Consider the following 24,772-nt stretch of genomic DNA (forward strand, 5'->3'; position numbering starts at 1 on the left):
CTACTCAGTCTTGGGAGGCCCAGTTTGGAGGCTAGTAGAGCTGTCCCAGTACTCGGTATCCCCCTCACAACTTTAATGACCGTGTTTTTCAACCTTTTTTGAGCCACTGTATTGAGAGAGCAGCCTCTGTATTCCTTTGTCACACTATGGGGGTCCTGTACCCTTGCTGACATGAGTGGGCAGAGCCAGAACTAAGCCAGGGCTCTGCGATCAACTCACATAGCCATGGCGATCCACTGCTGACTTGGAGAATTTCCCACGGTACACCTGAAGATCTCTCGCGGCACACTAGCGTAAGGGTCAAACACCCCATGATGTCAATGGGACAAACCCAAACCGTATAATCCTTTAGCTGTATTATACATCTTATTTCACCATTTATTCATTTTGATGAATGTTGTTTATATCTAATAAAAATTTGAAGTGCCGCACAGAAATCCCCTTTTATACCAACACTGCTATAGAATATGTGGCAGCTGTGCGCATGCGCACCAGGTAATGATGGGGCCACTCTTCCGCCCTGAGTTGGGAGGGGCTGCTCTGGTCACGGAAGTGCCAGTCAGTAGGCCGGAACATAGGATATCATGGCGGTGGGAGACAAGCAAGTGGCCCACCGGCCAGGGGCCTTCAAACAGCAGAATAAAGCACACAAGACTGGTAGACACCGAGGCCGGGGAGCGCAGGACCGGGAGAATAAAGGTGAGGGAGGGGGAAGGGTTATAGCACACGTAGGGCCGTAGTCTATGTGACACGTGCTTGCCCCACGTGTCTCCTGCACGGCTCCGATACCACCACTGGCTGCGCTTCTTCCAAGGGGTCCTCATGTCACTTGTCCTCCAGGAGTTCAGGAGAAGAGCTTGCTGCACCTTACAGGAGCCCTTACAATGTGTTGTCACCAAAAGGGCGAACTTCTAAAAATCTCTGCACCTACTTATTTCTAATGTTACTGGTTTAACTCACTTCCTGTCTGGGTGACACAGGTACAGAGAGTCAGGAATTGATGAAAATGCCTTCAGTGGGGACACAGAAAGCAACAACCACAACAATAAACATACACAGAAAGTCCCCAGATATAGCTGAGGCCACTTACAATGTTCCAGTGAGGACACCTGTATCTTATGTTTTCTGGTGACAACTGGCAATGATTCTTGTCCCTTTTGTTTTGCCTTCATGTTGGGGGACAGACTGCTATGGTAGTGTGTGAGAGACTCAAATCCTTCACACAAAAGTTTTGCTTTAACATTCACATTTATTAAAACTTATAAAATAACTTTAGCTGTCAACTGCTTGTTTTGGGAAGGACTTTGGTATTCAAACACTGCTCATTTGTATATTGGGTTTTCCTTTTTCTTGTCATAGTTTTGACAGCTTTCCTTTTGATACAACTACTTAAAGCGTACCTAAACTTAGAATTGTTACTCTACATAAAAGGGCTACTTTCTTCAAGCCTTTTCATCAATAGGGAAAAAAATAATGATCCCATACATGTACAGTGAGATCGGTAAGTATTTTTCCGATCTATGTTACGATCTATGTGACGTAGGAAGAAGAGAGGAGAAGATGTTGGCGCGCTCTCTGCACCGCGAATGACGTGGGACCCGATGGAAGAAACCTGATCTGCGGGGTTGAAGATGTGATTTTTTTTTTCTTTAGGTTTTGGGTTTACTTCTGCTCTAAAGCTTGGTTGCTCAGAGGTAGCACTCCAGCCTTTGCAGCGCTAGGTCCTAGGATCGAATCTCAGCCAGGACACTATCTGCATGGAGTTTGCAGGTTCTCCCCGTGTCTGTGTGGGGTTTTTCCGGGTACTCCTGTTTTCACCCACATCTTAAAAACATCCAGTGAGGTTAATTGGCTTCCCCCAAAATTGACCTTAGACTATAAATGACATATGACTATGGTAGGGATATTGGATTGTGAGCCCCTTTTGAGGGACAGTTAGTAACATGACTATAAACTTTGTACAGCACAGTGTAATATGATGGCGCTATATAAATACTGTGTAATAATGTAATAATTCTTCTCAATACCTGAACTTGCATTGCATAGGCGCAAAATCAGGTGACACGTCTTTCTCCAAATAAAAAAAATGCAAATCCTACTGCGCATGCGTGAGATGAAGCCTTTTTTTTTCTTTGCATTACAGAAAGCTACCGATGACACATGCTCCATTTCAGCATGTGCAGAAGGAGCAGCACACCCCTTCTGGGATATGTGATGGAAGTATCCCTGGAGGCTGCAGGTTTCCACTTTAGTCTAAAATACTTCAGCTCATTGTATGAGGATACACACACATAAAATATATAAATATTTAGTAAAAACAAATGAAATTGCAGTGCTAGTGTTTAGTGAGGTATAAAAGGAAAGATCTAATTGGTTCCCATGAATAGATACAGGCTGCTTGCGTACAGATCTTTTTATGTCATGGACTCTGTCCAGATAAAATAGTATAATATTGCTGTGACAAATATTGTTACATTGTATTTATAAATGACAACTTGCAACACTTTAAAAAGTCTTTGCAGGCCTACTTCCTATTGGAACTGCTGCCAGGTATTTGTAGTCATTGGACTCTGAGGTTTCAGGGAAGAAGCATCATACATACTAGGTGCTTCAATGCATTTCTCAAAGCAGACCTAAAGAAAACTTTTTACTTTACAACCCTTGTATATAAGTAAAAAATTAACTTCTTTTTTTGTGGAGGGTTTAAAAACATGACGATTAGGACAAGATGGGAGTGCAGAGCCACCCAGGGTACATACAACATGCATCCCAGGAGGCTCCTGCTCATGCCCGATCTCGATTTTGCGCATGCATTCTGCGGGATCGGGTACTTAGGAAGAAGGGAAAAGAAAATGGTGGCGCTCGGTGCTTCCTCTGTCCTGGGACGAAGGAGGATACCAGGATGATGCAGACCACGATCCCGGAACCTCTGGAGGGATCAGTGGATCTGCAAAGGTAAAGGTAAGTGATCCTTTTTTTTTTTTCCTTTAATTGCTGTACCTAGAACATCCAAGACCTGCAACCGGATAAGAAGTTCTGCATTTCACAGACACTGCTTCTGTGAAAATGTTTTTCAAGTAATTTCTTCTGGTTCCCCTGATATTGCAGATTTAGAATCTGTGTATTTTGGTGTAATGGTTTGCTACATAAACTGTTTGATTTCTGTTTCCAGGACGTGTCCCTGCAAAAGTACTAAGTAAAAAGATTAAAAAAGATCTTGGCAAACTGGATAGAAGACATAAAGCCAACCAGATTCGTAGACAGAGGAAAGATGCTGTGAGTATCTTGACATTATTTTGCATTACAAAGTGTTTATTGACATCTGTACAAGTTAGTATTGAGTGGGATCATTTGATTACATAGCAAATTAAATATTCTGTAAGCCTATTTGTTGTAGGTAGCACACAGATACTGCTACTTACTAAAAGAAAAATAAAGGGCTCTTCATTGTGAAATGTGCCTAAAAATAAACATGCTATACAGTTGTGTTTGTGGGAAAAAACGACATAAAAACATTTTTAAGACATCTGCCACTTTGCCAGCTTTATCTCAACCAGCTGGCTACTAAATCCTAAAAGTGACACAATGCCACCACAAATATCAGGCTTTGGAGATATATCTGATGTAGAGTCACTGATGTCCATTTTTAAGAAAAAAAGATATAAAAAAATACACTTCCCATTGCTGGAGCCACCGAAAGTTGCCCTGTTAACAAAAAATCATCCTCTGAAGTCTGGTGCAAGAAACTTCACATTTAGGAATGTTGATTTCCTGTGCCCCCTGTAGCACTTGGTGGTTTATTCTACATCATTACCAGACACAGTAGTAAATTTTAGGTTGGTAATGGGGACCATTGCCTTGACACAAAACACAATAAAAAGTAACTAAACTGAAAAAAAAAAACACTTAACCTAAACCCTGCAGGGCAGTCTGATCCATCCGGGGGTGTCTTGCATTGGGTCCTGCATTGTCCCAGCATCTGTCCCGAGGCCCAGCATCTGTCCTTGGTCTTCATCCTACATCACCCGACCCAGGCGCGAGACAGATTGACGTAGGATGAAAAAAAAAATTGCCGATCTCACTGCACATGCGTGAGATCCGCAATTTTTTTCTCTGCGCAAAAAGGCTGATGCTCAGCATGCACAGAAAGAGCACCCAAGAGCCTCCTGGGATACGTGATGTAGGTATCCCGGGAGGCTTTGCGCTCTCATTCACTCTCGATTGTGGTGCTGCACTTTTTTTTTTGCACTTAAAAAAAACAAACAACAGAATTTTTACCTTACATAGAAGAGTTGTTTACCCTTTTATAAAAAGTGAAATTTCAGGGTTTAGGTAACCTCATGTAGTAGTATAAAGTAAATATTGTCTTCTTTATATCTCAAGGTAGTTGTTGTGGAGAGATTATACCTAAAACAGTATTTTCACCAGTAATTTTTTAAAGCTGGGTGGGAAGAAGCTGTAGGCGGGTGGCAGCCTCTGTATTGTGACCTAACTCTTCAGTAACCACCCAAAAACAGCTGGGTAGTAACTGAAACGTGCCGGGTGGTGCACCTAGCCAAAAGGCGTGGGAGAACACTGTAAAATGTGGTGCTTTTATTTAAAAGCATGCAGATAATATTTAGTTTAGAAATGTGTGTTGGTTTATTGAAAGCATCACTGTATAGACATTACAAGTAATGATTTTCACCATCTGCAGGTTCTTTCGGAGAAACGTCACCTAGGAAGTAAGGATGGACCACCACATCTTGTAGTAGTGGTTGCTTTACATTCTAGGACAACTACAAACAATCTTCTAGGGCTGGTAAAGGGTAACGAGGATGAAATTTTGCAGCAAGATGAAGGAAATAGCCGCCAGTTTGCTCTTGTCTGTCCTAAGCAGAAGCAGAGATGGTGTTTTGTTGAAGCAAACAAAGGTGAGAACTTTTTTTTTATTATTCTGTATTAAAATATATTTATAGATCTAAATAGTACAGGAATGGTTTAAAGGCCTGTAAGTTTGTTGTCATCCTCACTAATTAATTTCCTCTCTTGGTCAACATTTGTCATTGAGAGACACAAAGAGAAATGCAAAACTTTACAGATGTCCCTAGAACAGAAGGGTAGTCTTCTGATGGCCAAGACCAGTTCTGACAACTGTCAAAGTGGGGAATACCATTGCTACATACACTGTAAAACATTCTTCTTTTTTGCTTTTGAGGCTCCAAGACAGAAATTGAGGGAAAACTTCCTAAGGAAGACATGGGCAACAAAAAAAGTTTTTAACCCTCCCAGCTCCTTCCAAAATATTTCACTCTACATTCTACTGTAAATATGTTGCTGAATGTTGATATGGGTAACCTAAGTATTTTTATGCTCTGTACTCAGATGATCTGCATTCCTTGCTGGACCTGGCTAAAGTGGCTGATACCCTCCTCTTTGTTCTGGATCCTCAGGAAGGATGGGACAGTTATGGCGATTACTGCTTATCCTGTTTGTTTGCTCAAGGCTTGCCCAGTTACGGTAAGCATGATAACTACATAGGTTTAGTTTGTTCTTGGTTTAGACACTTTGTGCTGTTAGTGGGAAAACCACATGATATACATGACCGTGGTCATAAAGTGAATGTTTACAAGTGCAACAAGATATTAATTATTTCTTCCAGAAGAGCGTATATTTGATTTCCTTTGCTGTTCTTGAAAGCTTCACTGAAACCTACATATTTGCAATACCATATGTCTAATCACCTTGCTGGTTATCAACACAAAATGTGTAGCAGTGTGTACGTAAACAAAAGACATTTTTCATTTGTGTTTCTGGATAAAAAATGGCATAAATATATTTTAATGAAAGAAGAGAATACTTTCTTGATTTAAACAATCAGCTGCTTTATTTATTGTTTGTTGCAAGAGTTATTTTTTTTCAGGATTATTTATTTAATATTTCAGGTTTTGCAGTGAAGTTAGGTATCTGACACTGTTTTTACAGAACTTTTCTTTCCTAAAGTCTCATATTAGCACAGACTATTTTTGTATCTTTTTGTAATGAGGACAGTTGATCTATTTGTATAATTTCTGATCAATATTTTTTTTTTTTTTTTACTTAAGTTGTTGCTGTGCAAGGTTTGAATGAAATTCCAATAAAGAAAAAGACGGATGTAAAGAAACACCTAAGCAAAGTAATTGAGAAGAGATTTCCTGATGCCAAGCTCTTCAGCCTTGATACAGCACAGGAGGCTGCGATACTCTTAAGACAGATGGCCACACAAAAGCAAAGACGTTTGGCGTACCGTAACCGCAGATCATACATTTTGGCACACAAAGCTGACTTCCAGCCTTCTGATGACACTGGCCTAGTGGGAACATTAAAAGTGTCTGGTTATGTGAGAGGACAGGAACTCAGTGTCAATGGATTGATTCACCTTGTTGGCCATGGTGATTTCCAGATGAGTCAGATTGATGCCCCTACAGACCCTTACCCATTAAACCCTCGTGTCCACAAAGGCAAGGCAAAGAAAGGACAGGATGTGGAAATGGCGGTATGTTTTATTGGTGTGCTAGGTGCTGACCTTTTCTCAGTCTTTGGATAACTTAACAACTTTTGACACTGAAGCGGAACTAAACCTAAAATTACAAAAAAAAAAACAAATAAATGTAATCCCGCACACCCGACGGGAGGTTTCTTGATTTGGGTCCGGCAATGGCCCGGTATCCATTTTCGGCGTGTCGCAGAGGACATATTCTTCTCTATTGTTCCAGGTTCTTCCTACGTTGCCCATCTTGCACGGCACAGGTGCGAGATCGGGTGACGTAGATGGAAAAAGATGATGCATGAGCAGTGAAATCGGCAATTTTTTTCTTCCATTAAAGAAAGGGCTCCTGCACATGCCTGAGATGTGCCTGAGAGCATGCACAGAGGGAGCATCCAGGGCCTCCCGGGATGCATGACGTATCCCGGGAAGCTTTGTGCTCGATTCTGTCTTGACCGCAGTAATCACTACAATACAAACGGGGGGGGGGGGGGGTTTTTTTTTTTTTTTTTTTTTTTTTTTTTCTTTACATATAAGGGTTGTCTACCCTTTTAGGTAGGTAAAGTGAAAATGTTGAGTTTGGGTCCCCTTTAACAGAGAACTTTCAGTAAACGCCACAATTAAAAATATTCAAGCCGCAACATTTGGTGTTATATGTTATATCTAGAGACAACATTTTTGGCTAGCACTTAAAAACAATTCTGACAATATCCTAGCTTTTCTACTAATATTATTTGAACTTGAAGTATACACGTAACCAGGTCTTGACCTAGACCATCCTTCAGTCTGTATGAGCTGTCATTGCTGAGTTGTGTCTAAATACTGAGAGTACATTCTAGTACTGCAACTCAGTAAGGGACACTTGGCAAAAAAAAATTGAGGCTAGCTGGTAAGAACTATAACTTCTCCAATACTATTCCTGCTCAATTGTAGCAAGCAGTCAGAGTTGTAATGAATAGAAACAATCAGAAGCGATAGAGATGCAGTTCCCCTGTAGGCTCGGATTAAAGGATTTTACAATAAAACTGTAAACTCTATATCCCTATTTAATGTACAGCGCTGCGTAATATGTTGGCGCTATATAAATCCTGTTTAATAATAATAATAATAATAATTAATAATAATAATAGAGTTTACAGGACATTGTTACTAAATCTGGAAGAAACATTTTCCATTTAAACTTGCAAAAATATGAAAAGACTAGGTTGCAGCCTCTAAAACGCAGATCCTAATGAAAGAAAGCTAAAGGGGCAAGACTAAGCACAGAACTGTAGGATGTACATATCTTCTGTAGGTGGGAATAGAAACCTAAGTTACCAAATGTGAAACTTTGTCTCCTTAGTAGATGTTAGAGAAATACCAGTATTTTATACAAAAAATACAAACGTATCCCTTTGTAACTTGTCATTATAGGATGAAACTAATAACGCAGAGATGGAAGAAGATGTGAAGGTTCTAATGAAAGCTAATCTGTCCACACAAGAATCTCTACAGACCGAGGTGGTTCCTGACCCTATGGAGGGGGAGCAGACATGGCCCACTGAGGAGGAGCTCAGAGAAGCAGAGAGTGAGTCTGTTAGCATGGCATTCTCTTGAACAATGTCATGTTCAAGATGTAAAATTGAAAGTGTCTTTTATTTTTTATCTCCTTACCCCACCTGTACACACACCTGTGTGTGATAGGCATTTTCAGACATGTTATTTGTGTATACCAGTATCATAAAAAAATTGTACTTTTTGTTTTTCATTGCTGCTAGAAAAAAGGTCACTTCCTGGTATCTGAGGGTACCTAGATACTCCTGCTCATTCAGTGTTCAAACCTGTATGCCTGCAGTGTTAAATTTTAGACACTGCTACCTCTCACTAGTTTAAAGAGATTTGTCCCTTGGGTAAGATAGTATCATAGTAGGTTAGGTTGAAAAAAGACATAAGTAAGTTCAACCACTAGGAAATAAACATATCCCAGATATAAAACCATATAAGACAAAGTTGGTCCAGAGGAAGGCAAAAAAAAACTTGTACATTTTACTTCAAGAGGGGGAAAAAAAAAAATTCCTCCCTGATCCCATGAGGCGATCGGATGTTCCTTGGATCAACAGTCACTGTTATTTTTACTTTAAAGCCTTAATACCCAGTTATATTCTGTGATTCTAGAAAAACATCCAGCTTTTTCTTTAAGCAATCTATAGTAGTTGCTAAAACTACTTCCTGAGGGAGCTGATTCCACATTTTCACAGACCTTACAGTGAAGAATCCCTTCCTTATCCGGCGCTTAAACTTCTTTTCCTCCAGACGCAAAGCGTGCCCTCATGTTCTTTGTAATGATCTCAAAGTGAATAATGGAGAAGAGAGTTTGTTTAGATATTTATACAGGGTGATCATATCCCCCCTTAAACCTCTGTTCTCAAGGTAGAATAGATTCAATTCAGCTAATCTCTGCTCATAGCTGAGCTCCTCCATTCCTTTTATTAATTTAGTTGCCCTTCTCTGCACTCTCTCCATTTCAACAATGTCCTTTTTGTGAACTGGTGCCCTAAACTAAACTCCATATTCCATATGTGGTCTGACCAATACTTTGTACAGGGGCAGAATAATGTCTCCATCTCTGCTGTCTATTCCTCTTTTAATACAAGAAAGTACCTGACTAGCTTTAGATATTGCAGCTTGGCATTGCATGCTGTTATTAAGTATTTGATCTAACAGAACCCCCGATCCCTTTCCATTTCTGACCTCCCCAAATGTATTCCCCCTAGACAGTATGAAGCATGCATGTTGTTAGTTCCCAAGTGCATAATTTACATTTATCTATATTAAATGTAATTTGTCACTTGGCTGCCCAATCAAACAGTACATCCAGGTCTGCTTGTAGATTATAGACATCCTGTATGGACTTAATTCCATTACATAGTTTGGTGTCATCTGCAAACACAGAAATGGTACATTTAATCCCAAACTCTATATCATTTATAAAGATGTTAAACCGTAAAGGTCCCAACACAGAACCCTGGGGTACATCACTAATAACCTTAGACCATTCAGAGTATGAATCAATAATTACATCTCTCTGGATGTGATCTCTATCCATTTATAGATTGACTTTTCTAAACCTATTGACCCTAACTTGCATATTACCCGTCTGTGGGGTACAGTGTCAAATGTTTTAGCAAAGTCCAAGTACACTATATCAACTGCTATTCCATTGTTTACCTGTTTACTTACTTCCTCATAAAGAGAGAGTAAGTTTGTTTGACAACTTCTGTCTTTCTTGAAGCCATGCTTACTATCACTTTTATAATATTATTTTCTAGCAGAAACTCCTCTACGTGGCTCTTTATCAAATATGAAAGATATTCCTGCTGTGCTTGTTACTGCGCCAATTTAAAAATTAGGCCTCCTTTTACCAAGGTAGCTGCATACACACAGAAATAGAATGCAGAACAATGCTGGGTAAGCCAGCACCGGGCAAAGGATAAGCGGCAGGGAGACTACAGGCAAGGCTGTTTTAGATCTATTTCAAAATCAAGCACACTTTTTAGGGAAGTGGAATTACTATTTTTTCCTCCCACAGATGCTTTAAAGGAAAATGTGAAAATCCAGAAAAGGGTTCCTAAAGGTACATCCAACTATCAGGCTGCCTGGTTTTTGGACGATGAGGAAAGCGATGTAAAAGACGAGAGTGAGGAGGAGGATGATGACGATGATGAAGATGATGATATGGATGATGAGCAAGAAGATGAAATGGATGAAGCAGTTTCCGAGGTGTGGAGAGAAAAAAAAAACAATTGTTTTTGTAATTCATAGTAACTGACCAAGGTTTTAAAACATCTAAACATGTTCCTTTTAAAAGGTAGAACTGAAAATTCCGTCATTGTTTTTTCATTGATATTCTTTGTTTAGTCTTATTAGCAATGGCTTTAAACATTTGATAGCTTGAATTTTAAAAACCTCAGTTAAAAAAATGTATATCATGTGTTAATGCTGCTATCCTTGTTTACTGCTTCTAGGAGGAAGATAGTGCTGAAGAAGCAGAAGAGGAAAGTGAGACAGTGACTATCCCAGACAGCACTCGGGATGACAAGTATGATGAAAACTTGGATGAGGCAGAGGAAGAACAGATGTTGGAGAAGTACAAGCAGGAGCGGCAAGATGAAATGTTTCCAGATGAGGTAGACACTCCACGCGATCAGCTGGCCAGAACCAGGTACAGACCAGTCTTCTGTTCTTTCTGAATACAGCATGCTGAACGCTACTTGAGCTTATTGGTATCTCACTGTGTAGGTTCCAGAAGTACCGGGGTTTGAAAAGCTTCCGTACATCACCATGGGATCCGAAGGAAAATCTTCCTAGGGACTATGCTCGCATCTTCCAATTCCATGACTTCTTCAGGACCAGAAAACGTGTTTTTAGAGAACTTGAGGAGGAGAAGGATGAAGGTGCCATGGTAACATAGTTCATTATTACTGTACATTGCTTGAAAAGCCTGGGTTCATTGACCGTCATTTGGGAAATATAATGGCCACTATTTCTTTAAAGCTAAAAGCAGATATAGAAAAGACAATAGAAGTCATTAGAAAATGTTAAAAATCATTAAATGTATTTACTTTAAATGTAAACAGTGTAAGTACCTGAGTATTCACCAAGCCCAGTTCAGGTAAAGGAAAAGCAGAACAAAACAAGAAGCCAGTCAGTTGAGCTGCAGCTCAAGGTGAGAACAGAGTGAAAGGGAGGTAACTAATTTGTCTGCTGTTACTCCTTTCATGGTTTGCTTACAAGATGAAGGTGGGAAGGAGACATTTAAATTTTACTGAGAAATGTCAGGTCTCCTCGCCTACCTAATAGAGCTGGGGTGTACAAGTGGACTGGATGGGCAGAAAATTAAATTATTTGCTGGTAAAGAGTCACCTTATGTACTTTATCTGTACATTTTTTGGTTTCCCATCTTTAAGCCATTAGGAAAATGCTAGTTACCTGGCTGTTATAGCTCATCCTGACTGGCCGGACGCCCTAACTGTCTATATACTATAGATGATAAAGTATTTGATCTCTTTTCAGGTTGGATGGTACGTTACGGTACATGTAAGTGGAGTACCAGTCTCTGTAATGGAGCACTTCAAACAGGGAGTACCACTTGTCATGTGTTCTCTTCTTCCTCATGAACAAAAGGTAAGTTTAAGCTCATCCATAACATTAGTGAACAATATCTTGGTGACCTCTGATTAAAGTGCAGATCTGTACAGTTTAATTCTTTCTAACCTTAACAGATGTCTGTGTTAAATATGCTGGTGAAAAGACATCCTGGGAACACCGAACCAGTAAAAGCCAAAGAAGAGCTGATCTTCCATTGTGGATTCCGACGTTTCCGGGCATCACCCCTGTACTCGCAACACACATCTGGTATGAAAACTGCTTGCTTATGTCCCAATAGTTTTACATTTCCCCATATGTCTGGGAAATATACCATTATTAAATAAGGAAATTAGATTATTTCTGGAGCTAAGGCATTGCTTGTCTGTGCAATCCCTTCTGATAGCTTCTTATGTCCTTAATTTTGTAAATTTTTTCTTTATATTTGTGTTATCTGTAAATATACCCAAATTACAGTACCGAAACAGAGATGGCTGCCTAATACTAAGAGTAGTTGACCACTAGTGCTTTTTCCTATATAGGTGGTTACAGACAGAATTCACAGTCTACTTTCCAGACTGTATACCAGGTTCCTGCATTAAAAGGGGGCATTTCTATTTTAAATCAGTAAAATATACACATGACTTTCATATTGCAATAATTTTCTTTTTCTCTTCTTACAGCGGACAAACACAAATCGGAACGTTTCTTGCGCTCTGATACTGCTGTGGTTGTTACTGTATATGCTCCCATCACCTTCCCACCTGCATCAGTATTAATGTTTAGGCAACGCAATAACGGTAAGGTTTTTTTTATTATTATTTATTTATTTTTTTAATAGCTATTTATCTATTCAGAGTACCACTGTCACTTTGTGAAGCTCTTTGCTCTTTTGAGGCCTCATCGGTGATTTCATTTTGCTGCCAACTACAGCCGCCTTCTACTTACACCCAGCAATGAAGCATCCCCTCAGTGTGTGTTTACAGGGGTTATTGTGGGGTTTTAAGGCAGTACAAACGCTGTGATTACATTTTTTTACTTTTTTAAGCATTATAGTATAGCTGCACAGAAACACTCATACTGATGAGTTATGCTTGTATATGCAAATAGAGCATGCTTTATTTAAATGCAGCACAACTTGTTATAGTGTGTTATAAAAAAATTGATTCTTGCAGTGAAAAAACAAATGCACATCAATATGTAAAAAAAAGAAAATCACTTCAAAGCTAGGCATTTTAAGACTCATGCAGAGCAGTGTGGTCGGAAAATCAGTCATGTATACTTTTATAATGCCCCCAGGAAATGGATCGGAGCACACAGACACTGTGTGTCGCAGTTTACTGTGTTGTTGCATTATGATGCACATTACCTGTACCGATTTTAAAAATCTGAAATTTAACCTATAAGTATAGATCTTAAAAAATCTTGGTATATTATGAAGGGATTTCAACTCCTTTACGGTTGCCTACTTTCTTCAAGATACTTATATTTAAAACTCTGGCCCTAGGTATTACATTTTCTTATTGTGTCAAAGCTCCACATACTTATTTTTAGGCAGTGTCCATTTTTGTTTGTGATGGACATCTAGAAATGCATCTTATACAATGATAGACAGCATACTTTGGTGGTATGCAAGCAGAATGTGAATGTTGTTGTATTTCTCAAGGCAGAAAAAAATTGCTAACCTTTCTGTATTGTAGGGATGCATGATTTGATTGCCACTGGTTCCCTGCTGAATGTAAACCCAGACAGGATGATAATCAAGAGAATCGTTCTTAGTGGTCATCCATTTAAGATCATGAAAAAAACAGCTGTAGTCCGCTACATGTTCTTCAACAGAGGTAAAGTAATAAATGTCATCCCTTACTGTTGCTTGTGATTTTAAGTGGACCAAATAATTCAGAAGCAATTGTTATTTAAATATACCACAGTATTCAACACCAGATTTTACTAGAAGGTGCTGTGGAAAAATATGTAACTACAGCTTCTACCTTTGTAAACTCTGGATCTGTAGGTGGGGTGACCATTGATGGGTTCACTATGATGTGAACCTAGTATATATCTTATGTAATGTAATCTTACAAAAACACATTCCAAATATTGTATTTAGTTTCCTTTGTCTTTGTGTGCCTAGGAAGCCCAGAATCCCTGTTTTATATGTATTATGACTGCCAAAAAATAAATTATGCTGCAGTTCTAGGGTTCAGGTGGAATTTTTGTAGGAGTCTATAGGTGTTATATTGAAGGACAATGTCTCCCAGTCAGGCATAACATTGTAATGTGGAACAGTTATCTTTCTCTATCCTGACTCAAGTGGTTATGTTTTTGCAGAGGATGTACTGTGGTTTAAGCCAGTAGAGTTACGTACAAAGTGGGGTCGACGGGGACATATCAAAGAACCTCTAGGTAAGTGCTGCGTATGTTTCCTTTACTTTTATAAAGAACTTTACATGCAATTTAACAGCTGGTTCATTTACATGGTGTGCTGTTGGTTTGACAGGAAGTATTGAACATGTACAATTTTAGAGAGGTAAACATTTGAATTTATTTATTTCTAATAAACACATCTGATAACCCCCTTGTGTATTACCAGTTTTACTCACACCAGTCTTTTCTACTTTGAACATTACCATATTCTGAAAAAAATGGCACAGATGACCTAAAAGAACCTTTCACGTTTTAATAAAATGTATTCCTTTTTAAAATGTCTTAATTACTCCTGCGTTCCTTTTTATTCTTTGTTTTGTTTCTTTTATACATTTCAATTTTTTTTTTAAACAGGACAACATGTAAATTAATATATACTTTATAGTATAATTATAATTATAGTTAATTTTTGTTTTAAGGGACACTGATTCCTATTGTCAGAAGAAAGCCTGGCGTATCCCTTCCATAAAAACAATATGTGTATTACTTATATTTATCACCAACAGAGGCCTAAAGTTGAAATATAAAAATAGCTCTGTTCCATGTTAGGTATAAAGTACAGGAGCAGAAAAGATTAAATATACAGACACAAACATCTTAATTTGCCCTATACAAATGGAACATATTTGCTTGTATGATACTACCTCAATAATTAAGAAATCATTTTAAAGAGGATTTCTTCTTTTAACTAAACTATCATTCCCATCCTTTGTGATGTGGCTTAAGAATGGGTTAGGCTGTGATGATCTGGTATATGTGACAATAGGTAGCTTTGTTGAGACATTAAGAATTATTCAAAGAATATGCACAAATAAAGACAAAACAGAGGGGTCTATAGGCAAGATTGTGTATTGTATACACAAAGCATTGTGTTTACAAAGTACAATCTTGCCTTTAGACCCCTCTGATTTGTCCTTATTTGCGCATATTCTTTGAAAATTTCTCTGGGTTGGCAAGTACCTTATGCACTGCTCTATTTGTAGACATTATTTATACTGGCTTTTGTTTTTTGTCTTTTCTGGACATTAGGAACTAATTCATCCTTCTTGTCAAAACCCAGGGCCTCAGTTGACAGTAATTGGTTTCAGAGGTCAGATCTACATGCAAACAGCATTTTTGAACTAGCTAATCACTAGAAGTTTTATAGTACAGGATTCACTGCAGCAAAGTTTCTTCAATATCCTTGTGAAAGTGGAAAAAAATTTAGGATAACAACATGTATGCCAAGCTGGGATTCTTAACTAATCCTTTGCCTTTATTTTTTTTATCCTATCAGGAACACATGGCCACATGAAGTGTCATTTTGATGGACAGCTGAAGTCACAGGACACAGTACTAATGAACTTGTATAAGCGGGTTTATCCTAAATGGACTTATGACCCATACATACCTCTTCCAGTGACTTGGGTGAAGAATGAGGTTGAGATTGACCCAGCAGAAGTGGAAATGGATTGATTCATTTATTACTCAAATATTTTTGTGCCCAAACAAAATGTTTTGTTCGGATTTGTATTTATTTTAAGCTGAGTGAATAACACATTTAAGAAAAGAAAAGTCATCAGTTTTCTGTGGAGAATTGCAATTTTCTTAGGGTCATTCAGCTGCTGTCTGTCTGCGGTGCCTATACCCAATCTAAGCTGCTCATGTCCAGGTTGCCTCCGCAAAGAATTATACAAATGTTTTGTATATCTTGTGCTGTCTCTTGAAAACGTCTGGAAAGGACAGCAGCCAAACCAAGACCAGCTGTGGGTTCAATTAAGAGCTTCATCCTCTCCCACACCAACTGCGTTGCTTGCTGCATAGGGACAAAAGCAAATGAATGTCAAAACATTAGATTTATAGCAGGCCCTAAACTTGCAGTGGGAAAGCTTAGAAATATAAGATTTTTTTGATCATAAAGGTAACAGATTATTTGAGAGGGAGTAGTAGCCTAAGTAGGGATGCTGTCATGGGGACAACAATGTAACCTAACCTACTGTGCAGGAAATCCTGGAAGTATTCTCTAAGGGCTCAACTACATATACATGATGAGTTGTGAACTTGTTGTGAAATTTAAACCTGTGCTAAGTGCCTTATTGAAAACATTGTATGGCAAACAAGAGACTGCAGCTGTGTCATTTTATAAGTAATGAGTGATTCAAAAGTGGTAATTGTTCTTTCAACTTTCTAGACAGCTTAGGGCCATTGCAGCCTTTAATTTGGTAAAGACAGCTATTTTTGGACTCTTTAAAATGAAAAAAAAAAAAATATTGGTGCTTCTTTTGGCCCTTGAGGACTGGAGTTAAAGACTGCTGCATTAGATAATGGGTAAGGGCGGTTCACACTGGGTAAGTACTTGTCATCTCTGTTTCCCAGTCCATAAACTGAATTTATGCCAAAGACTAAGATTATAACATTAAGGTTGTTCTGCATCAGTTTATTGATGTTGGAATTCCACTTGTAGCCTAATATATAGACTTGGCTAGTACAGATAAATAAAGACTGTCAAAAGAGTTCAACATCAAATTACAAAATATATCACTAAGTGGGGGTCAGTCTGACAACGGTCTTCATAATACACCAAATGTGCAGTGAATTACACAAGTTGCAGATTGGTAAATTCAAGAGAGGCCTGTGGGGAAACTTGACTTTCTCCACATTTAAACAGGTTTTTTTCAAACAGTAGTCACAGGTCAAGTTGATAAAGCTGAATAGAAACAGAGGGAGATGTCTTTTGCATCATTAAAAAAAAAATAAAAAAAATAAATCAATAGAGGGAAAGGTGCACAGTACCAAAAGTAAACACTCCTTTACCAGCAGAAGCTGGTGTTGCCCTGTTTTGACAGAAATTACTTTTTGAAGGCCCTTTATTTACCTGCCTGTGATCCTCTGAAATCAATTTGGTGATAATTTTGACGAGTTTTTGATACAAAATGCTGATTTATTTACCATAGGCTGTTTCAAAAGGATTAATTTAAAGGTTTTGATTAGACTAGTTTACTCAAGCTTTTCATTTGTTGTTGACTCTGATCATTATGTTGAGAGGTCCTCCCATTTTCTTTGATGCAATGCAGACCACAATACCTGCAAATTGCCCAGGTCCTGAAGTAGCAATGCAAACCTACGTTATACAATTTTTACCACCATCCTTCACAGGTGGTTTTGGACTCTTCCAAAATGCTGTCTTTAGTTTGCACCAAATATATAATTTTTACTTTACACAAACATGTCTTAAAACATTCAGTCAGCAGCATACTGCTTCAGAATGACTGTTCTTATCTGGACAATGTAGCAGTTGTTTAAAATCTATACCACCTGAAAATGATTTCCTGTATGGCAAAATGAGCAATTTCAACTAATTTGGCAATCTTAAAAAGTCCTTTGCTATACTTGTAGGTATCCACAACTTGTATATAGGGGGCATAAAGAGCTTTTTTTCTTCTTGGAATGATACTACACCAGACTATAGGTACCTAAGGGTTCCACTTGCATACTCCCAAAGGAAAATCTTAATATTGACCACTAATTTGCAACATAAATTTCTTGAATTTGAAATGTTTGTAAATATAAGGGGGTGCACTAGCCTAGTCCATGTGCCAAATCTGAAGTTCTGTAAATTTAGATTACAAGAATAAATTCACCATGTCAATATTTTGTGGTATGTTTTTGAAGTATATGCCCTTTATCTGTAGGAACTATTTAATTAAAGAATAAATGATTGCCTGTCCAAACGTTGAAAAAGTTACCCATTTCCATGGGCTGTACTACTTTTTACATGACTTTATATCATGGTAGGCACTTCATAGTTTTTGGTAATTCTAAGAAGTGTGTATAGGTAGGATATAAATGTATCCAGTGACTTTAGATCTGACTAATTATGTGGGTATTCATAGAGTATCTCTTATCAGAAAATCACTGCCTAAACCAGCGATCGCCAACTTGAGTGACACATGGCTCCTTCAATGCGCAGCCAAGCTTCTGTGGATTTAGGTCCGAAAGGTTGGCGACCACTGGACTAAACTGATAAGTAAATGGGCACAAGACTCCACCCACCATTACCATACAGAAGCATGGTCACAATTTGCTTCAAAAGATTAATAATCTGGTAATATAAAAAAAATAGTATGCACTTTAGGAATTCTGATTTCACTGCCTGCATGCTTGCTAGGTCAGTTACTTATAAAAGTGTTGTTTACAACATTTTCAAAGGTAGTTAGCATTATTGTTCCCCATATGTTTACCTTAATTTCTTCTTCGGTGACTACAAACACATCATCCACAAGGTCTCTTATAATTGGCCATGTGTTAGGTCCAATGCTAGTCTTCACAGCATCTGCTATAGTTGTTGGAGGCTGAGGATTTGGCGTTAAAACACCATTCACCTTTGAGCGATAGCAGTCATCTGCATTAAGGGGTTCAGCTGCATATATTCTTACATCTGGTTTAATTGTCTGTGGACAATACCATGAAGCTCAAAATACAAGAAATCTACATTTTTGTAAACAACTGTGATATTTTGCTTGCTCTACAAAGATAAAAATAAAAGTCCTGTTAAATGACCTCTGCCCATCCTACGCTCACTTGTTGCCCACAGTTTGTACAAGTCCAAGTAAAAATAATGATGCCTTTCTTCTTACGCTGTACCCTTTGGAATACAGCTCTGCAGTTGCAAAATTTTTATTTGAGACACGAAGGCCAGTCTTGCTTTCCTTCCTAAAACTACATTATCAGTTCTGGAACTGCTTGGTCTTTGGCTTCTAAAGTTTATGACAGCTGCATACTGGAATCATGTTATCCTTTGCTTCTTTAGAATAGAATAATAATAATAATAATAATAATAATAATAGAAGTTCTCCCTAGCTTTGCTGGGTGTAGCAGTGTCCCACATTGCTGGACGAGGTACCTGCTACAGTCAAAAGCTATATGATTAAATATGAAGTTCCTAGTCGATGACTGAAGAGACTAAAAGCATACTCATGCAAAGATTATGTATCTGGTCTGCTCGTGACTTAAGGGGCTTCTAATCCTTTGGCTGAACTTACTTTGCCTTAAAAGAGATTCTTCCAGTGAGGCAATGCATCCTTTATACTGCTAGAACACATGGAGCAAGTGGCCAAGGCCTTGCCCCTGTCCCTGTCCAGCTGCGGTGACCTGCTGGAAGACTTTTAGCTTCTCTTTCATACAGGTGTCTTTTGCCATTACACATGCAGGCAGCACTCTAGTTGAAGTGCTAGTCTGGATACTCAACTAAGCAGCATCTAACCTGCATGGTCTTTGTTATTTTTCTTAAAGTCCCCTAGCTCCAGTAACAAAACAACTTGAACTTGTACACTCTTCTTTTTTCCAAAAAAGGACACCTATTTAGTCTTTTTTGCTGACTGATTTCATTCCTTGATTGTTTTCTGTAGACACTTGGGAAACATACAGGCTCTCATCCCTTTAACACAGATTTGTTCTGTGATGGGATGATCTGTGGTGGAACACTTTCATTACCAGTTTTTGGCCCTGCTATTTTTTGCCACTTTTACTCCCTAAGTGTTTGTTAGTGGGACTCCCTGACATTCAAGTTTATGCTTTGCTAAACTTGAATCTTCTAATGGCATTATTGGATACCCTGGTGGATCAGCGGTATCTGTACACCAGGAGCTCTACTTTCTCTACTCCAACATTTTCATTGTCTACTGTCAATCTGACAGTTCTCACTACAGGGTGTTCCCAGGTTTATTCCTCACATTTTGTATTGTTTCCTACCCCTTATTCAAACTGCTTTTTGGATCTCTTACCAGATGACCAAAAATATATATATATCTTTTTATTCACCTTAAAATCCCTTTCTTAAAGTTCATAAAGGAAAACTTCTCTGTGATTTGGTCATGTGCTTAAAACTGCTTATGACAAACTAAGACATGATAGTAATGGGAGGGGTTATCCTGGGCTGGCCTACAGTCTTTTCCAACCCTCCTTTAGGCAACAATATACCCAAAGGGGAAGACTTTTTTTATCCTTCAACCTATTCATCAAAAATAATGATTTTACAGAATCTATATTCATAAATCAAAACACAATTACTAGGAATGTTCACTTACCTTTACAGCAACAGCTATTCCTGACAACATGCCACCTCCTCCGACTGGTATGACCAAGGCCTCCACTGCTGGCACCTGCCAGTTCCAATAACATGTATTAGCATTGATAATGATTTGTCAGGCCATGGCAGAGCTGATAATTCTTTATCAATACCTGCTTTAGAACTTCAAGTCCAATGGTTCCCTGACCCGCAATGACAGCTGGATCCTGATTTGGATGAACCAAAATACCTCCAGTTGTCTCTACAGTCTTTGCTGCCACTGCTGTTCGGGACTTAGGGAAAAAAAACAAATAAATCTTCAAGTTGGTTTGGTTAAGGTGCAACATATAAAGAAAATGTAGAACTATCCCATCTTGTGCAAGCTATAGAATTGCCATGTTGGGAGCAAAAACAAACATGTCTTGCTATCTCACAAGAAGACTTTAAAGACTTTTAAAGGTCCATTTTCCCAAAACTACTTACAGCCAAAATATACTGGGCTCAGAGTCTTGCTAGCTGCATGCATTTTTTGGGGACCCCTTATTTATAAATATATATATAAATTTGTTGAGGAGGATAATGAGTAAGAGTGGCTGCTCCCTACAACAATTGTTTTTTAAACAATTAGACTGCTCCCACTCCCAAAGCCAAGAGCACTCTGAACTGCATATATAACCTATCTGCAGCTAAATTGTTTCTGCTAACCCATTATTTAGACAACAAATCATATATCAAAGATGTACAGAGAAGTACCCAACCAAGGGAACTGCACAGGTATGTGGCTCCTAATTTATTGAAGTGCATCTGTGGCTTTTTTTTTTTTTTACTAATGAAGGTGTGCCAGTAGTTGCTGGGCAGCTTGGTATTTAACAATTAGCCACTGTTTAGCGACATTCCTTAAAAAATGACAAAGCACCTCCTACTAATAAAACATTGAGGTTAAAGGTTAGGTACAGAATTTCGGAATTCAAACATAAGTTTTAATACACCTGCATATAATATCATACTAAAAAAAAAGTTATGTGTCATAACCCTTTTTAATAAGCCTGACTGTGTAGAAGAAACCACTTCTTACTTCATCTGTAGGATCACATTCCACTATTACAGCACCGTAACCAGATATTGCAGCTTTCTTGCATGATGCAGCTGTCCGTGGGACCACCACATGTGCTGGAATGCCTAAGATACAACACATGGTAAATAAAATGTAAGCCTTGCAATATTACATTATTCTAAGGACTTACCCATCATTTTTGCTGCTAAGGCCAATGCCTGTCCATGATTGCCACTGCTATGAGTCACAACTGCCTTACGTGTGTCTGTTGGTAGACTCTGCACTGCATTTAATGCACCTCGAATCTGTAACACCAAATCTTTATTCAGTATTATATTTTAGGTTAACTGACTTAACATTTGACCAACTAGTCTGTACCATCCCTTTACTTGTTAGCCAACGGCTACTCTCCAAAAAATTCCCAGATGTTATCAATGATAACCGCCATTTAAAGAAAATTTAGATGGTGAGATTAATCGTGAAATTTTCATGTTCCAATACTAAAGTAAAAAACTCTACTTCTGGATACTGTACTGATTATCACTACAGGATTTGGGTGAGTAAAGTCAAAAGCTGTCCCAACTCAAGCAAGAAAATTTGTGTGAGATATGAGGAATGAAGGTGATGTCTTCTGGGATGTACTCCATTTACAGAGATTTATGGAGATTTTACAGTCTACAAAGAATCGGTAATATCTCACCTAAAATTTAGATAAATAATGTCAAGCACATTACACAAATTTTCATCGAGATCTGACCTGTGCTGGTAGCCATTAGTATAGGGGAGGATCTCTAAATTTCTACAAGGTGTAGGTTAGTATAAAATGACCTCTGGAGTACTCAGTTAATGTATTCTCCATTATTCTTTATTGGAAAACTTTGAATTATGTCTAAAATACATGTGTGTTTTAATCCTTGGGTAGCCAGGAAACCCTCTTGTAAACCAAAAAGCTAATACTCTTGTTTACCTTGAAAGACCCGGTCTTCTGTAGAAGTTCACATTTAAAGAACAGCTTACGTTCAGCGAGTGCATCAAGACTGGAACAAGTCAAGGCTGGAGTTACATGGACCAAATTATGGATTCTCTTGTGAGCTTCCTGCACATCTTTTAGTGTAACACAGTATGTGGAAGTCATCATTCTGAAACACAAAGCAAACACTGTTACATTGGATTATTAAAAATCCCAAAAACCCTTTCAGCATGTTATACAAGACAAACAATCCTTCAGTTTTAATTTTCAATGGATTATTTGTGATATGGATAGACAATATTAATAAGCTCCCAAGTCAAAATTCTAGGGCCAATGGATGTCCCAGGGGCCAAACTACAACCTTCATGTTCCTACAAAACCAGTAGAAGGATAGGACAAAGTTGATGTCTAATGCAGAGGCGTTTATGCCAGAACAGGAGAAGCTTCTCTGTGCCTCATCCATTCCTTATCAACGCTGCTACTTTCCCTAAGACCCCAGTGGTCCCTAACATGTCCCTGTGCAGAATATAAATGCAGCGTTTGCGCTTTGTACTATTGTCCATTGGTCGAATTTCCATCCATATGTACTCTATTGCAAGAAACTTTACAGGATTTGTAACAAATAAAAAGTAATACATATAGCAGACTGTGATTTATTTTTAGGTGGTTATGTCACTTGTATGTTAGGATAACAAAAGACAATACTTAGTGGTCACAGGAATGGGTTTCAACTTTTAATTCATGCAAGTAAATCATATGGTAAACGGCATTTCTAATAAAATGACAGTCTTTATATTATTTGAAATTTGATCCAAAAATCTTCTATGTGCAAAAAAGGTGTCAAGAATCTGACGTCAAACATAAAAAGAAAGAAGTTTTGGATCTGGTGATGACTTAGAACTTTAAATAAGAAGTAGGTGCAAAAGCTTTGACTGAATTACTATAAAACATTCATTGTATAAAAAGTTATTCTTACTGAATATTTTGTTTCTTTTTATCTTTTCATTTTTTTTTTTTTTTTGGGCATTGATGTATAATGCTTTGAATTTTTGAAAGTCTGCATGACTTCTTGGAATGTCTTTCTGAAGAAGCCAGGTGGTGAAATGCGTTACTGACTGAAATGAGCATTTAATCTTATCTTGATCATTTGTATTTTTAATAGTTGTATAGTATTTTGCTATGACCTGTAGCAGGGTTTACTCTATTCCATGGTATTTTCCACACAGGGTTTGCTCAGCTGCAGTCATGAAGGTCTCAGCTATGGCAATGTATTGGAAACTAGGGAAGGGACTGAACTCCCTATAAAAATGTTATGTCTGAACAGCAAAGCAACACCCCAAGTACATGTATCCCATATTCCTGACCTACCTGGCATACAGACGTTTGCTGTGTATGTTGTAATCTCACCATGCAGTTAGACAGGGTCAGGGTACACTTATACGGCAAACACCCATTCCGTACAATGACTTGACCACGCCCACACGTCGTAGCTCATGCAACTACAGGTTGACAATCGAAAATCCGGCCATCGATAATCCGGATCCTTAGTTGCATTCTCATGGAGCAAGAAGCCGATTCCATTTGGGTGTAGTTCTGTCAGTTGTCACTAGATGGCGATAATACATTATAATTATAGGCAATTCAAAAATCCGGAATTTTCGGAAATTCGGCACTCCTCAGGTCCGAAGGTTGGCGGATTTTTTAATGTGATCCTGTAGAGAAAGACAGAGCTACGCCTACACGTCACTCCGTACAACCCACATCATCCAAAAAGGGCAGAGCTACGCCCACACCTCACGCCGTGTAACCCTCACCACCCTACCAGGACACATTTACGCCCACACATCACGCAGCGCAAACCACACCGTTCCGTACAAAATAAAGCCACGCCCACCGACGCTACGTCTGGACGTACTACACATCCCCGTGGCCAATTCCGTACAGCGCGCAGTGTCAGGCATGTAGTTTGGACCAGTGAACTCGCCGTCGTCTCACACTTCACTTCTTGTTTTGATTCCTGGCGGTCGCTGGTAAGATGGCGGCGACGTTGGAGAGGGTTAGGATATCTGCCTCCGAATTGCGAGACTTACTGGCAGCCGCTGAGAGCGCGGGAAGCCGAGGTATGTGGAGAAGGAGCTGGCCGAGCACTTCTTTCTGGCGGCTGTGTGAGTTACACGCCCCCTCACTGCACAGCCTTACACAGCTCCCCCTGGTGTCAGAGGCGCCCCCTGGCGGAGGAGATGTAAAGGAGGGATGACACGGGTATCGGGTGCTGTGGGGTGAACTCGTCTCCTTCCTGACTCCATTGTACAGAAGGCTGGACATACTCCATGCAGGGGAGGGGAGTGGTAGTCACATACTTCAGCCATTGTCCAGGAGGAGGCTGGGGCCATGTGCTGCCATGTAAACAATAAACTCCATGGGAAGTCAAAACTTTATTATTATTATGTGTGCTGTAGAAAGGTTCATTGACATGCAGAGGCCATAGAGACATTTCTCCTCATTTCCTGTAAGACTGAGCAGACAGGAAGTGTGGAGAACTTTTCACGAACATTATTATTATTAATAAACAGGATTTATATAGCGCCAACATATTACGCAGCGCTGTACATTAAATAGGGATTGCAAATGACAGACTAATACAGA

The 24,772-nt window shown here is 38.8% G+C and overlaps 3 protein-coding genes across 3 annotated transcripts in view; 2 read left to right on the top strand and 1 right to left on the bottom strand.

The window, feature by feature from the left end:
- Positions 1-546: 546 nt before the first annotated feature.
- TSR1 (TSR1 ribosome maturation factor) lies at positions 547-15,610 on the top strand. Its single transcript, XM_072429149.1, has 15 exons — positions 547-699; positions 3,173-3,276; positions 4,697-4,913; positions 5,365-5,499; positions 6,084-6,514; positions 7,919-8,072; positions 10,074-10,264; positions 10,510-10,706; positions 10,784-10,946; positions 11,558-11,668; positions 11,767-11,899; positions 12,313-12,429; positions 13,330-13,470; positions 13,961-14,035; positions 15,333-15,610. The coding sequence occupies exons 1-15, from the start codon at positions 585-587 to the stop codon at positions 15,509-15,511; spliced, it is 2,463 nt and encodes an 820-aa protein (XP_072285250.1). The 5' UTR covers positions 547-584; the 3' UTR covers positions 15,512-15,610.
- Positions 15,531-23,939, bottom strand: SRR (serine racemase). Its single transcript, XM_072429161.1, has 8 exons — positions 23,495-23,939; positions 22,124-22,295; positions 21,347-21,461; positions 21,178-21,281; positions 20,276-20,395; positions 20,122-20,196; positions 18,277-18,486; positions 15,531-15,851 (listed from the first exon to the last, which is right to left on the bottom strand). Exons 2-8 carry the CDS (start codon positions 22,292-22,294, stop codon positions 15,678-15,680), a joined length of 969 nt encoding a protein of 322 aa, XP_072285262.1. The 5' UTR covers position 22,295; positions 23,495-23,939; the 3' UTR covers positions 15,531-15,677.
- Positions 23,940-24,016: 77 nt separating this feature from the next.
- The window catches only part of SMG6 (SMG6 nonsense mediated mRNA decay factor), a 147,916-nt gene continuing 147,160 nt past the window's right edge, over positions 24,017-24,772 (top strand). The window contains exon 1 of the mRNA XM_072429141.1: positions 24,017-24,246. Within this exon, the coding sequence (XP_072285242.1) occupies positions 24,162-24,246 (85 nt within the window). The 5' untranslated portion in view covers positions 24,017-24,161. The remainder of the gene's footprint in view (positions 24,247-24,772) is intronic.

This window comes from Pyxicephalus adspersus, chromosome 1 (assembly GCF_032062135.1).
Source record: "Pyxicephalus adspersus chromosome 1, UCB_Pads_2.0, whole genome shotgun sequence".
NCBI classification, from domain to species: domain Eukaryota; kingdom Metazoa; phylum Chordata; class Amphibia; order Anura; family Pyxicephalidae; genus Pyxicephalus; species Pyxicephalus adspersus.